This window comes from Manacus vitellinus, unplaced genomic scaffold (genome assembly GCF_001715985.3).
Source record: "Manacus vitellinus isolate BGI_N305 unplaced genomic scaffold, ASM171598v3 scaffold_5_pilon, whole genome shotgun sequence".
Taxonomy (NCBI): Eukaryota; Metazoa; Chordata; class Aves; order Passeriformes; family Pipridae; genus Manacus; species Manacus vitellinus.
In genome coordinates, this window is record NW_021940682.1 from 19,878,587 (window position 1) to 19,894,140 (window position 15,554).

The following is a 15,554-nucleotide window of genomic DNA, read 5'->3' on the forward strand; positions in this document are numbered from 1 at the left end:
TTTGATGATGTGAAAAACATCTGAAGCTATGAAGAATGGAAGAAATAAGGAATTCTTGACCCAACTCCATAAGTAACTGCCTGTGACAATTATGTAGCCTCCATTATAACTGCATTGTAATGGCAATATGATATGGCAAGAACACTGCAACAAAGCCTTAACTACCCCAAATATGAAAATGTGTGAACTTTTCTTACCACTGACAAAATGCAAGCTAAATTATCATAACATTACTGTAGATGGCAATTCTTAATTTCAACATCTCAAGAATTTCAGTAATTATTTATCTTCACATTCCTAAAACATTATTGTGGTTCTCTGGATTGAAAATTAAAACATTTGCATGCAGCTCACTAGACAAATATTGAACAAGTCACTGTATTTCAAAATTCTAGTGAACCAAAACAAGACAGAGGCAGCCAACAGGCTGGAGCATGATAGGAACACAATTGCTGTCAGAGCAGGAATCTTTTGGGAGAAGGAGGACAGCTCAGCCAATATTTTATCAGTCCCCACAAAAAAGGAAAGGAAGACTACACGCAGAAAATAAAACAGAAAATGTTGGGCCTGCTGGGGAGCAAAGCTTCCAAGTCTGCAAATTATGTAAAAGAAGTGCCAAGCAACAGCAGGAGTGTTAATGAAACTAACACAGTACTTAATAAATCCCTCATGCCAGTTTATGAACACAAACATGAGCCAGGCAGAAGAATGAAAAAAATATTCTGGTTCATATATGTCAATTTTCCTTTCAGCTATGAAAAAATACCCAACCCCTTTCTTATATGCAGTAATTTTACAGAAAGTTAGCAGTTAATATTACTGTTAATAAAAATATTAATAATATCCCAATTTATTAATTTTTTATCACTGGTCTACTCTCAAACTAACTTGCACCTACTCTTCATCTTGCAGGGCACAACAACTGACCCATCTTTTTGCTCAATTATCAAACAGGCTTCTACTGAAATTTCCCTGGAGTTTTGCACCTGTTCTTGTTTTTCTGCTGTTGGAAAGACACTACTTGTGGTAGAGGTTTATGTTATTCATTCTTATTGCAGCTAATACATCCAATCCCTGAAAGATTATTCATTCAAAGTGAGGCATTTTAGAGCACTATGAACTTGGCTTCTCCCTGAATAAAAACATCTATTTCAGAATTTTGGCTTTGAGCTACCTGTAATTCATTCTGTTAGTATCCTTGTCAGTGCTGCCTATTCTTTGTGGTTTTGCTCTCAGGTAACAATTCTTTCCCATATCACAAACACTATAACTACCCATAAGACATCCAAAATTTGACACCCCTTAAATGCAACACGAGCACTGAAAGTCATGTGGGGCTTTTTCTGTTCTGCATTTTGCAAGTGAATAAAGGCTTCTTATAGTCAAATGATTTGTCAATGACATTGGTGCAACACTGGTGCCATTGGTATGCTTGGAAAAGTGTCTGATCAGACTTATCGGTTTATATTGGTAGGTCTAAACACTGGCATTTTGCAAGCTGTTTTACTTCCATAAAAGTGAAAGTGAAACACAAAAAACCCCGACATTGTCTGTTTTCTTTGGAGTTCTGTTTTTTCTACAGTCATAACTAGGAATGAAATGCCTTATCAGTATTTCAACCATCAGTGCTAGAAGGACTAATTTTGATTATGCTAAAGATATAGAAATGCTGAGAAAAGAAGTTTTAATCACATCTTCAAGTTAAAAAGAACAACTGCAATTCTGACCTGAGAGAAAATAGCTGTTTGACTACTTTAGGAATGTATTTGAAATTCCAGTGAATTAAAAGGAACTTTCCAATGTATTTCCTTTAGCTTTGAGCTGGACCTTTAATCAAGAGAAATGCAGAATCTCTATCTCTCCCTTTTTGTGACAAAGAACTAATACGAAGGCACTAGTCTTTAAGACATGAACTAAGAAATTGATTTTTTCAAAGATGTATCCAGAATGAAAAGTTTTCATCTTGCCATTGTAATAAAATACTCACTGATGAATTCTTTGTTGGCTGAATGGAGCAGTATAGCAGTCATTCTCCTCCAGATCTGGCAGTGTTTCCTTGTCCAGTTTCATTGGCTTTCTGGGCAACCATCCTCGGAACCTGCTTATTTGTTTCTCGATCCTGCAGCACATGAAAAGTGTGAGCATTTGAAATAATGGTTTTTGTCACTACATTACTGAGCACAAGTTGTCAAACCAGGCCACTTAATATTTACAACTAGAAAAGATGCAATGTCTTTTGACTTTTTTTGAGGTAGACCAAATTATACACGCTGAACTTAACTATTAATAATCAGCTTTCAGCAGTGGAGCATCTTATTTTGTCTCAGCACTGCTGATGGTACTTGCTGTTATAATCTTATTAAGTCCAGTAAGCACCTGGCATGTCTCTAAACCTTTATTTCTCAGCTTTTCAGATAGCTTAAAGTTCAGGTTTAATTGACACAGTAGATTTTGGACATCTAAACATTAGAACACTGGATACTGTGACAGAGATCTTTGACAGCTAAATCCCAGCAAGTTACACCCCTTTACTGCTCTCTGTACAGATTCTTACCTTGCAACTGATGCTATTAAAAAATAGGCTACTTTGTTCATTTGGTTCAATTGCAGTTTCTTGCAATTCTACAACCTCCATGAAACCAGCATACTCAGTGTACAGGTTAGCAGGTGACTGCTATGCAGATTCTTATATTTGGAAGGTGAAAGCACGCTATGATCAAGCTGGAGAAAGGGCAGATTTAACTACAAGTGCAGTCATGCAAAGATACGCAGTGAAATGAAGGGAAGAATCAGGCCTGATTGGAGAAGACAATCTAAATAAAATTCAAATCCATACTAAGATCCTGTAATGAAAAATGCTTAAGAAAGATGATACATCTGGCACAATGAGCCCTACTCTCTCAGAAATCCCTAAAAACTTCAAGTCCTAGTGATCCCAGGCTGCAAAAATCACAGACTCCAGATTATGGGCTATGCAGGTACTTCAGTAACTGGATGACTCTTTTCAGAATTGGCCTAAAGGGCAAGAATTGACTTCTTTTGAACTTAAAGTTCAGTTCTGGATGAAGCACAAGAACTGGAAATGTGGTTTGTTTGTTTTTGACAGAAGCCAGTACAATAATTCTATGACCAGGAAATGCTGAGAGCTCTGCACAGTCAGTTTGAGGGAGGGTGTGTGAGAAAGTGACATGAAAGTATTACATACTTTAATTTAAAATACATATAATATTTCCTGAAATATTCTACCTTCTCTTATCAGGTATTTTTACCTTGGATGAGAAAGCTAATGCTTGTTTTTAAACATGGACACACTTAAAAATTGTAACCAAATCAGCTCTACCTGTTTTAGACTCATTTGTGTACTTTCAATCTGGGAATAGCATGATGGAGGGAAATGTGTTGCGTGTATGCAAATTTATCATCAGGACTGTTTGGACAAACAGGAATATACGTGTAAACATAACATAAGATTTACACTAAATTAATCATAAACTCTTCATAGGCAGTGTTTGCACTGACCCAGCAGTTTGGAGCACAGGAGGAGGTAGTTTGCAAGTGTCTGTACAGGTGAGATGTCAGATCCCAGGCCTATAAGGGGCCCAATCCGTTGTAACTCTTCAGTTGCAGCATCCAGCCTGACATCTTTGAGCTGGTCTGTGTAGCCACTGATAGGAGTGCCAAGGGAAAGTTCTCTGCGGGGGAAATCCCTGTTTTTTGGCCTCCAGTTTTTCCTCTGTAAATGCCACCAGCTCTGTGCTACTATATATTCAACAGGCTTAGTGTGTCTGGGTATGGAAAAGGGAAGCGAATCAGGAAGAAGGTTTTTCTGAATATCCTGTTCCATTCTTACTAACTAAAATAATCTGAATTCTCTAAGCTATTAACACCCTTGTGAATCTGCAATCCTTTCCCATTCATCCTGCAAGTCAATGTGTACATTTGAGATACTGCAGGTTTATCACACCACACAAGCACTCACAAAGGGACTGAGTGCTTTCCCCACTTAAGAGCAATGCATTATTCCTGTTGGCTTCTCACTGAGTATACCCAGAATTTTAGTGGTTTGTCATTCCCAAGACTCAGATTATTCGGCATGCTCAGTGAACCTGCTGGCAACAGGGGTCTGAAAATGCTGCAAAACCTTTCTACAAGGCACAGAACATGCAGTACAGTGGGGAAAACACCCCTCCCCCCACCCCCCCCAGTTATCTCCTTGAAAAAGAAAAATGACAAAATTTTTAAATTGTCTGCAGCTCATTCCAACAGGGCCACCAATCAACAGTGCTGGCTCTGTATTCTACAGGAACATCTTTCAAAAGGAAACAGCTGAAAGAGTGGTGTTGGTGCTAACACAGATGCTCAGTGTTAAAAATCTACTATTTTTTATTACTTCTTCAAGGCTTATCCATGTCTCATTTTCCCTTATAGAGAAGCTTACATACAGCTGAATAGGGAAACGGTTTGGAAAGTGTGACCTACACAGGAACAATAGGGTGTATGGAGTGATGAAGCATTAGCCACTTAAAACAGTGTTTCAAATAGAGAACCTCTTCCACTTCAATCCTGCCCGTGCTCCCCAAGTCTAGTCTTTAGTTAGTATCCTCTTTCTGAATACATATTGTGTTTAACTAACACAAAGCGTTTCTCAAATACTTTTAACTAAACTGTTTTCTCACTATGAAGTGGGGTAGGCATAAAATCATTTTTCAAAGGAAAGAGAAGGTTAGGAAAATAAAAAAAAAAGTTTTTAATTGAGACTGATTTTTATCTGTGGGTCAGCTTCCACAGAACCTTATGCATATTCTAGTGCTAGATATTGTATTGGTTTGATTTTAAACACCATGCAGGTGCTGGATAGGCACCTGATACCTCTCCTTTCCTTTAAAATACGTAAGGGGAATCTTGTTATCTGAAGTTTTGAGATCACTAGAATTTTTCAAAGAGAAAATCCAAGTCATGTTGGCAAGTTGCAAGAGACCTGCTCTGGGTTTTGTCTTGTGACAGGCCCTCTCTAAAATACATTTGCCCAAGTGACAATATAATGTTTGTCTTAGCTCAAAAAATGGATAAAAGCTTCAAGTACTTGTAATCTACACTGAATTAGGAGTATAGGAAATAGATACTTTTATTGAAGCTGTGTATCTAAGTTTCACATAAGTGAAAATAAAGCTCACTGTTTTCTTTTTTCCCACTGGAGCTACTCACTTATAGCTTTTCTACCTCAAGTAGCTATTTATAGATCTGAGCCCAAGTGTTCTCATAATTAAGGAACTAAATACTAGTAAAAGATAATACCTCTTCCCATTGAGAAATTGAAATAGAAAATGAACATGAAGCAAAACCTCCTACACCACATCTGTTAGAGTCTTCACCTACTCCTTCTTGACCTTCTCTCATCAGGTATTTTTATCTTGGATGAGACATTGCTTTAATCAAAGCAGCCATATCCTTATTAAAATTAAGACAAATGTCAAAGTTAACAGCCACTATACTATTTATTGTAAGGTGGGAATGGAAAGAGGGGGAGTATCAACAAATTTCAGAAGAATTGCATATACCTATTACCTTGTACCAAGAGGTAAAATGTCTTAACTCCACAGAGTGCTCATTTGGTACTTACTAATATAAAGAAGCAAATACTGTAATGTGAGATCAGTGCTGGTACTGTAAAGTCACCATCGCACTGCGACATAATTTAATATACAAAATACTTTTTAATATGTTCATACAGCACACAGTGATAATATATGATTTGTTTTCCCATGGATGTGAATATAATGACATTATCTGCAAAGTGATACAGCTCTGTACTCCAAAATGCAGATTTTTCAAATTAATTCTTCTCTCTAAGAGGTTCTTGGGAATATTTCCACTGACCTCAGCTTGACACAGTAAATCAGGCACTAGACCCTTTTGTAAAACCGCATCACCAGCACTGGGGCATTAAATGCCAACGTATGATCTGGTCTTTGCCAAGCCTGTATGATTTTCAGGCATTTTGGAGATATTTTCATTTAATTTTGTTCAAGGTATCAAAAAGGAAATGCAAACTGCAGCATTGAAAGTGTTTCAGTGCATTAAGTCAGACATAAACCAGGCATCAAACACAAATTTAAAGATATTTAATAATTGAGTGAAAGCACTTCAAAGATTTTTGGAAAATACTCATCTCTCAAGCTCAATAATGTTACACCAGAGATGAACTTGGTTCATTGCCTTCCTATCTACCAATAAAGTACTAAGCATCCCCACAGAGATAGCAATAAATAAATAATGCCATCACTATTACGAATAAGCAAGGTGTATGGAAATGAACAAAAAGCTGTAACTGTGGTACTCTAACCCCAAGAAACTCCCTAATGAGCTGCATGAAAAGAAAGAGATACAGTGTTTGCACTAACATACTTACTCTTCTTTATAAGTCCATCAACTATAAAATATTTCCTTATTCCTAAAGAAGGCATCACTGATAAAATGAATTGCCTCTTTTACATTGCAGATGCCTTAAAAATGCAAATTCTTTATTATTTTTTTGCAGATGTCCTAGGTGTAATCACTCCCTTCACCCTTCCTACAAACACAGCTAATAAACTTTTCCTTCCAGCTTGACTTTATTTGGGTCTAAATGAACATAAACTGGACTGGCATAAGAATTGTACTCACCTATTCATGAACTTGTATCGGCGGTGCAGGTAATAGATTTTTCTCCTGGAAGAACAGCAAAAATGAAGCCAGTCGAGAAGAAAACCCATCGTCAGTTACAGTATGAACTAGCAAGGAAGGAAAGGAGATTGAAGACAGAAGCCTGTAAGAGGTGGAGGAAGAGACTAAAAGAGAGATTAACAGAACTGTCACAGGAAGCCACACAGACTCTGGTGGCATTTGAATTGCCAGAAGTTCATAATTTTCCCTTTGTCTCCTCCTTTTCTGCTATTTGTCATGTGTGAAAGATGGGGACCCAAAGACGTTTCTATTTGGAGAAGTCCATAAGGTGTTGAAGGAATTCTATAGGACTGACACAAATATGGATAAATTATCTGACAGCTACTAGTGAATTATTAAAGCTGTATTTGGTGAAACACAAAGGGAAATCATGTAGGAAAGCCAGGAAAGCTGTACCTTATGTTGCAATGTGCCATAACACATGCGGTACCGAGCAAGATCAGTGATTGCTGTTGGGGTAATATCCCCTGAAACAGAATATAGGCTACACAAGCAAATATGGATGTGCTCAGCACCCTGCCAAGTGTGCAGCCACTCCCTCTGCTACTCATACAGGCACAGCTGATTTCTGTTGTCAGTGAAATCAGCAAGACATGTAATGTGAGTGCAATCAGTAGCATGTGATGAACAAGTGAGCAGACAGGGGTATGCGAGCAGACTCATGCTGAATCCGCTCTCAGTGAGCTTCCTGACCAGCCTTGCAGTGCAGAGTGGCCCCCTAACCATGATGTGTAGATCCAGGACAGGGAGTCCACCTCCCATCCCACTCTCCTGCTCATAGATGTCTATAACACCACAGCTGTCAGGATTTGAGCCATTGCCTTCAGCACAGAGATCACATCTTCATAAGAGAAAATCTGAGGGCTCTTAAGTGTGAATTTGGACTGACATTCCTTACTGGAAGATTTGGATGCCTGCCTGAACTTTTGGTTACCTCCTCCAGGGGCTGACTTTGTCATCATAGAAGGTCATTGCTAAATCAAGGTGGTTTCTGTGTATTCTGAGAGGCTCCATTGTGTAACCACATATGTGTGTACCACACATATTCTGAATGTAGCATAGTAATGGTGTTAGTACTTTGGAAGCAAGCCCTCTAAAATAAGAGAGCAGTGATGCTTTATAAACTGTGGGGAAAAATTTTGTTAGTATTCCAGGTTAATTTTCAGAATTTTTGGCATTATTTTTGTTGACAGAGTCCATACTGTGTTGGTGAAGTGACATTTTCAAAATTATTTCATGTTGGCCAGCCTTCTTTTGATAGCGTTATTTATCTTGCTCTATTCAATAGGAGCAGAGAAGGGTCAAAGCTAAGTGTTACTGAAGATGCTATCTACTTCTTGAGTTTGCTTCAAATATTCAGAGGTATCCACTCTTTTGGCAACCATGCTTTGAAACAGCATTGGTTTCAATCACTGATGCATGGACCTTGCAGGATTCCAGCCTGAAATATCGTGAGTGATATGCAATCAGCAGCCCTTAAAATGAGGGTTACACAAAGGCATCTGGATACAGGCAGTCTAGACTTGTGGGCACTTTGTAAAATTCTGGTCCTTGTTTTTAAATGGTAAACAGTAGTGTTGCTTTTAAAATAAAATTGAAGAGCCTGCCCACCAGACATTAGAGAATCACCACAATTTCCTCTTAACAATACTCTCATTGTGGTTGTAGAAAGAATGAAGCTGTGATCCTGAAGCAATTAAAGAAACCTTTAGTATTTTCAAAACTTTCTGTATCATCTGTATGGCACCTGCTTTGCTATCTGCTGAGTGATTAGGAAAGAATAAGCTGCTCAATGACTAAAATTGAAGTTCCTGGTGTATTTGTGAATCATGAGACCTTACCCTGCTACTGGGACAGGTCCACCTCAGTGAATGCCACAGAAGTCAAAGGAGACACACTTTTGGCCTAGCCTGTTGTTTCTATGGCTAGAATACCTTTAAAAAAGAATATTAATATCTTGCAATGATTTGTGATGAATGGTTTTAGAATTTTCTCTTTAGCACTAAAAGAACAAGAAAGAGCAGCTGAAGATTTACTGTGAAAATGAAAACCAAAATAAATACAAAATAAGCCTACAATTTTGTCATTTGTACATATCCATTTTTCCTTGCAAGTTCTGTACTGCTACAAGTTGTCTCATACCAGAGGTGTTTTTCATCCTTAGGTAAGAAAAAACCAGAAAGACTCCTACAAAGGGCACCAGCTTACTAGTTTCATATTCTGGGTCTGATCCTTTTCTTCCTCAGGAGTAATTCCATTAAAATCAATGGAGCTTTACATCTATAAACCCTGCTAATCGAAAGAAGAATCAATGCCTCTTAGTTCATGGGTTTTGGTCAGTTCCAGTGGAAGTCTTTAGGCTACTTTAACAGTTCGGATAACCAGCAGAATGAAAGCAATGTTTTACATAGAAAATTTTACCCCAACATGCAAATAAAATTAAATTAATAAGAAAAATATTCTGAATCTCAATGTGGAATTAATTTGGTTGTCAGTATACATACTCTATTTTCTCCACAGAAAAAAGCATTTAGAGTCTGAATTGTTCTCCTATTGGATGGGTTACTTATTTATACTTATTTATGGGATACTAATTACATAATTACTATACAAGCATTTTATGAGTGCATACCAGATACGTTCAACAGACATGCACTCTCTGTGCTGCCTTACGTACCTGGATCTTCTTGACCTCCCATTGATTTCAATGAAATGTCCATTTAAAAAACAGCAGCGCACAAGTATGCAGGGGGCTCCAGCATTGAAGGGGTTAAAGGGCCTAAGAATAGAATACCCCATGAAAACAGCTTCACTGCTACAGCCCATCTTAATCTCAAACCATTATACTGAAATTGCAGGCTTTAACAAGAAACAGCAATGAACACGGTATCTAAGGTACTCCATTTATATTTTCTAAAGATGTGTGGTATCTTAAAGAAGAGCTTGTCCATGTGCATTTTGGTATTATCATATTAGCTTTACAGTACAGTGTGACTTTGGAAGTTGAGACAAGACACAACTACACCTACCTGAAAGGCATTCTTACATTCATCAATTCAGCATATTTGCCCAGGACCTCCCAAGGGGCATGCAGTTTCACAAAGATGATGTCACTGTTTGTTAGAGATGACTGCAAGAGAAAAACAAAACAGCCACCAGGGCTTACTTTTTCAAGTAAAATAGGAATAAGCTGTGGTCAGATGTCAATATCTTGTGTCACCCTTCCCAGCTCCCAATTCTGCCTCAAATGTGTAGTTCTATCAGTATTTTGTCCACTCATTTTACTTTTGCTTTCCTGAAACCCATGCTGTGACTCCCTTCTGGCCTGCATGTGTGTTTCCTTCACATGGAAAAGAGGACATAGAGGAGAGACTGACGTGCATCTATGGGTTAGTCAAGTGCTGAGTGGAAGGAAGGTTGGCAGGTAAATCTGGGTCAGAAAGCTTGGTCCTGAATTTCAGTTAAAAGCTGAATGGCAGGTCAAGATTGATGCTTTCAACTGATATGGTTTTATGTGTTCACACAGAAGTGCAGATGTGTGGAGGTACATCTAGCAACCAAGACAAGTTTGTATGACAGTGTGGTTTTATTTCTGTTGCCTCACGTGGACAAATAATGAAGTCCAAGCTACCGAGCCATGGTTTTCAGCATCTCTTCCTCCTACTTCTCTCTGAGGCACATGAATTCTGAGTGTTAGAACTAAAGCCAGTGGGAGAAAACAAAAATTGATGCTATGTAAAGCATAAAATATTGTCCAGATTTGTTGCCCAGAGAGGTCAAGGGCCATGACTATGCCAGCAAGATCTCTTCCCAATGTTACCATCTTCTTTACTATGGATTGTACACAGCATGAAGAGAACTGTATGTAGGGTGTGCACATCAGAATGGCTGTTACCTAACAGAAAACTGCATGGCAAAGATCAGTGAATATGCAGCAAAGAGGAGAAGAGAAGAAATTTAGCTCTGTTTGCACTCAGGAGGAGACACAGTGCTTTACAAGAAAGCTACATCAGGGCTGGCTGAAGCTGATGTGAGAACACAGAGAGCCACATGATAATACTGGAAGATAAAATGTTCAAATTCTAATGAAAATTAATGAAATTTTCATAAAATTACATACAATACAGTTTTAGACAACCAAATGGATGGTATTCCAAGAAATGGGTAAAGATGTACTTAGTACAAGAAAAAGTAAGTATGAAGACAGAAAACCAGGCAAGAAAATTGTTGGTTAGCTTTGAGGATGATTTCCTAGTTTTTTAGGCATTGTATTATGTTCAATGTTTCTCACATTAATTTTTGGTTAACACAACTTACTGAGAGTTCTTAAATCTAGTATTGTTTATCTGGGAACTACTATAACTATATGGTCGGGAGGCTAACATTTATATTTTTGATGCCCTTCCTCCATTATCTTGATAGATACTGAAATTATTGAAACTGCTATAGCACATTCATGTCCTTGGAGTAGCTAAGACATTACTACTAGTTTGTGACATGATAGGAATGAAAGCTCCAACAGTTAAGTTATATATGTATGATTTTCTTTAGCACATCAAAAAAAAGGAAGAAAAAAACCCCCAACTCAGTCGCTACAGAGGTAACATTTTTTAGACAAATATAATATTGGAACATAATGAACACAGAGAAATATCTGTACTCAAAGTTTCACCGGGCTGCACAAAAAAATGGATTTAACGGATAAAGAAACAAGTGACTTTCTGGTGTTAAAAACTGTGGAAAAAAATCTTGCTGTTCTTTTGCTGATGAATTTGTGAAAAATATTTCAATACAAAATGATACAACAGCAACAAAATGCCCCCATGAGACTTGCTTCAGAGACAATGAATTCACTTGTACTCTTTCCATTGACTTTAATGGATTCTAAATCAGGCTCTAATGATGTTTTTCCTTTATAGGTACATTTCACAAATTAACTTATATTTTCCCATAAGACTTTAGCAAGTAGATACCACAAAACCAAAACTAAATTTTTCTGCCCTAAAAATCTCCTGCAAACTGCTCTCTCAAAGATCAGGTTAAGTCAACAGTGGACTGGTAATTTTGTGATAAACATCTTGGATTAAAAACAAAACAAAACACAATCCATCAAAACCCAAAAGAACCATCTAATAAGCCCAGTATACAGAAGAAAACTACAGTCCTGACACACCAATAAAGATTGAGAAATGGAAGAAATTAATTAGAAACAGCCTATAGACTTAGTGATGGCTGTTAAACAGGAAGCTTATAGGCATTTTCCAGCACATTGCAGTTTAAGCCATACTGGATATGGCAGCCAAACATACCTTATGAAGATGCTGTTTCACAAACGAACACTATCTTCATCTAAATTTTATTTCTCATGTGTTATGTTATTATACAGAAACACAAAAACTTCCAAATAGTTATCACAATACAGATGTTTAAAGAATATTTTTTTACTCAATATGTTGCAGTTATTTTATCAGCTTTGTCAACAGAAGATCTAACCAAAATACATTTGGGAGGTTCAGTTATATTCAGGAGAAAAAAAAACCCAACACTGAATTATTAATATGGAAATCCATTTCTCTTTGGTTTGCTCATATTGTGTTCATAAAGAACAGCACTAAACAAGGCTGAGAAAAACAAGATTGGAAAGAGAATAACAAATCCAGATGAAGGGCCAATGGAATGAACTGTCACTCTTGCTTAATCTAAGGAGAAAATAGCTAACCAAAATATCTGGAAAAAAAACAAACATGAACATCATCTTAGTTCCAAAAATAATTCAGTGAATAAAATATCCTAAACTTTCTTGGTTAGATTAGTATTTAGACACAGTATCCTTCAGCTTATAACTCTGTCATTGAGAGGAGAGGAGCATTCTTCTGTAAGAAGAACCTGTAATCAGCCTAAGGTTTGGTTCATTGAATGGTTTGGAGATATAAACTCAATTTCACATTATGGGAACAAGCAAACAAAAATCAATGTAACATTACTCCCTTTTGAAATTTAACTAAGACAACTATTGACATGAGCAATCTGCTAGAAAGTGATATTTTGATGATGAAGAAAGAAAAACAGAGGAATCAAGGGGACAGACAATGAGATAAAACACTTAGGAAACACAAAAATGGAATAAGTGTTTGGAATTGACTTGTGGCACCAGTGCCTATGGAGTTATCAGCAAGCAATAACAGTCAGACCACCCATGATCAAACAAATTGGTTTGATCAAACTGATCAATCAAATCAAATTGATTTATTGAGGACGAATACCCATAACAAAATAGATTTTTTTCTTGTCAGTAATAACATTCTTGCTGGTCTTCAGAACAGTGCAAACTCTAGGTGAGAAGAGACTTACCAGAACTAGAGAACCACAGACTCATCTGGGCTGGAAGGGACTTCTAGGGGTTATCTGGATTTAGTCTCTTGTTAAAGAAGGGCCACCTGAGATCAGCCTGCTCAGACAGGGGCTTGTCCCATTGAGTACTGAGCATCTCCACAGGCAGAGACTTCACAGCCTCCGGGCAGCCCACTGACTGAAATTGGCTAGAGAAAAGAATATTTTATATGGAAGAATGGCTCTCTTCTCTAGAGAAATATTGGATTAAAACTACCAGTTTCCAGGATTGCATTCTTTAAAAAACAACTTATTTCTTAGAAGAACTTTATTTAATTGTTATTCTCATTGAGAAACTGTAGCAATGTGCATTTAGTTTAATTGAACCCTGATCTTCAAAGCGGGTTTGTATGGTGGAGTTCAGATGATCAGAATCTGGGTTACAGATAGTCAATATACTTTCTGGCTTCACTGACAAACCACTTTTGTACCATATCATTGCTGCCAGTCGTAGAATACAGGCCATACCATAAGACCACAATTATAGATTTGCCCTTCTGGCAAGACTATTTTTCTGCTTTACCATTAAGTTTATAAAGACATTTTTATTTCCCGAAGAAGACCAATCAAACACAAACATGTTTAAAAACGAAGCTCCATATTCTTCTCCAGTATCACAAATATAAGGAGTGGAATAGACTAAAGGGGGGCCATCTATATAACTCCAAAAGCAGAAACACCAGCTTTGGTGAGTTACAGTCATCAGGTTAAGGAAAACTTGCAAAGTTCAGGTTCTCATTTTCTTTCTAAAGCAAGAACAGAGTGGTGATAACTGCTGTTTAATTTCTGGCTACTAAACACATACATAGTCCTGCAAGCATTCTAATGCTTTTTGATGGCAGAAGTTAAACATATATATTCGTTATTGACCTGACTCTGCTCATTCTGAACTTACCATTGCTAGCTTGAATGGAAGCAAAGTTATGCTGACATTGAATGTCTCTTGAAAAGCCCATATTTTGCTGTATTTGCAGGCTGCCTTCCAGGAACAAGGCTAGAAATAAGTACCTTTTGTCAAATACCCTTTTGAACATTCTCCTCCTGCTAACTAATTTTAGTTAATCTTCAATAATATTGTCTAGTCATTTTAAGACAAAAACCGCTGTAGGTACTCATCTTGATACAAGCATTTCTTGAGTCTAAAAGTTAAAAAGGTGAGAAAACAGATTCACAGGATACAACCTTGAAAAAGGGTAAAATTATAGTGCCTCCAGTTGAATGGTACCATTGTTTATTTGCCTTGAGGCTAATAGGCAGGTATTAATTTAGGTATGAATAGCAGTAGGGGAAAAAAGTTAAAAAGCCAGACTGAAAAGCTATGTTTTGGTAAACATAGCTAATTTCTGAAAAGACCATACTGCAGCAAAAGCCAGAAAAGGAGAGAAAATCAACATACTTCCTCTAGTAACAATTCTTTCTATAATCTAGCTTTGTATGATGTCTGAGTGCAGAGTAGTAAATAATAACTACTACAGGTTCCACTGTTTTTGATAACTACTCTGATATCTTAAAAGCACAGATTGATTTGCCTTGTGGATGTATTTTAAGTGGAAAAAAAAACCCAGTAAATTTTAGTTGATTATACTGTTCTTCCTCAGTCAAACCAAAGTACTTGTAAATTCACAAGGGTAATTCCACAGAACAGGAAAAGCAGCAGGAATATGCTGCCAGTACTTTTCAAGTGCATAGACTACCACTGGGCAATTGTTTAGGTACTGTCAATATATGTTTGGTTTTGTTACATACACACAAGTGTTTACCTCCACGTTCGTGCCTCTGAGGAATCTAATAAATAGCAGTGCTAATATCTTTCACACACGTACTTTCAACCAGAAAACAGGTTTAGTGAAAAAGGGGAATACACTGTTCATATTTTAGTTAGGATTTTAAGAAACTTTTGACTTAAAAAAAACCTTAGGGCAAAAGCAGAAAGAATGAAAATAAGACTAAAAAAAGAAAGCCCCAACCAAAAAATAGAAAGCTATTGATAAAAACAATTTTGATCTGAGGACACTGACATGTAAAATGCAGAATAACTTGATTTAAGGATTTAAGCCACATGATCACACTTTAAAATAATTTTTACATGAAATCTCACGACAAAATACGATGATGAAGTAAAGCTTTATTTTTACTTTGCAAAGTACTTCCAGAGGTTCTGCTTCAGTGGGGTCAATAAAGAAGGCAGGTGGCTGCTTATTGCCAGCATTCAGGCAATGTGTCATCTAATCCAACTCAGAGCAGGTGGCATTGTTTCAGTGTTTAATTTCTGGCAGTATTTTACAGGATCACAATTCTGAAACAGAACAAGGGGAAACACTTGCAAATGTCCTTCCATGTAGACAAAAATATATGAGTGGGCGGACAACTCCAAGAACAGGGTAGTTTACTTGAGTAGAAGTAAAATGCAAACACCATCTCTGCATGAGATTTCTTTTTAT

General features: G+C 37.2%; 1 protein-coding gene across 5 annotated transcripts in view; it reads right to left on the bottom strand.

Moving 5' to 3' along the window:
• Window positions 1-15,554, bottom strand: part of ANO4 (anoctamin 4) — a 109,255-nt gene that overhangs the window by 58,134 nt on the left and 35,567 nt on the right. For 2 of the 5 annotated variants that reach the window (XM_029963605.1, XM_018080769.2), the window contains 4 exons: window positions 9,753-9,853; window positions 9,401-9,502; window positions 6,664-6,708; window positions 1,988-2,119 (listed from right to left, as the gene is read on the bottom strand). In XM_029963605.1, the coding sequence (XP_029819465.1) occupies window positions 1,988-2,119; window positions 6,664-6,708; window positions 9,401-9,502; window positions 9,753-9,853 (380 nt within the window). Of the gene's footprint in view, window positions 1-1,987; window positions 2,120-6,663; window positions 6,771-8,931; window positions 8,988-9,400; window positions 9,503-9,752; window positions 9,854-15,554 lie in introns of those variants that run through there. The other 3 variants (XM_029963604.1, XM_018080770.2, XM_018080771.2) reach the window with 3 other exon arrangements.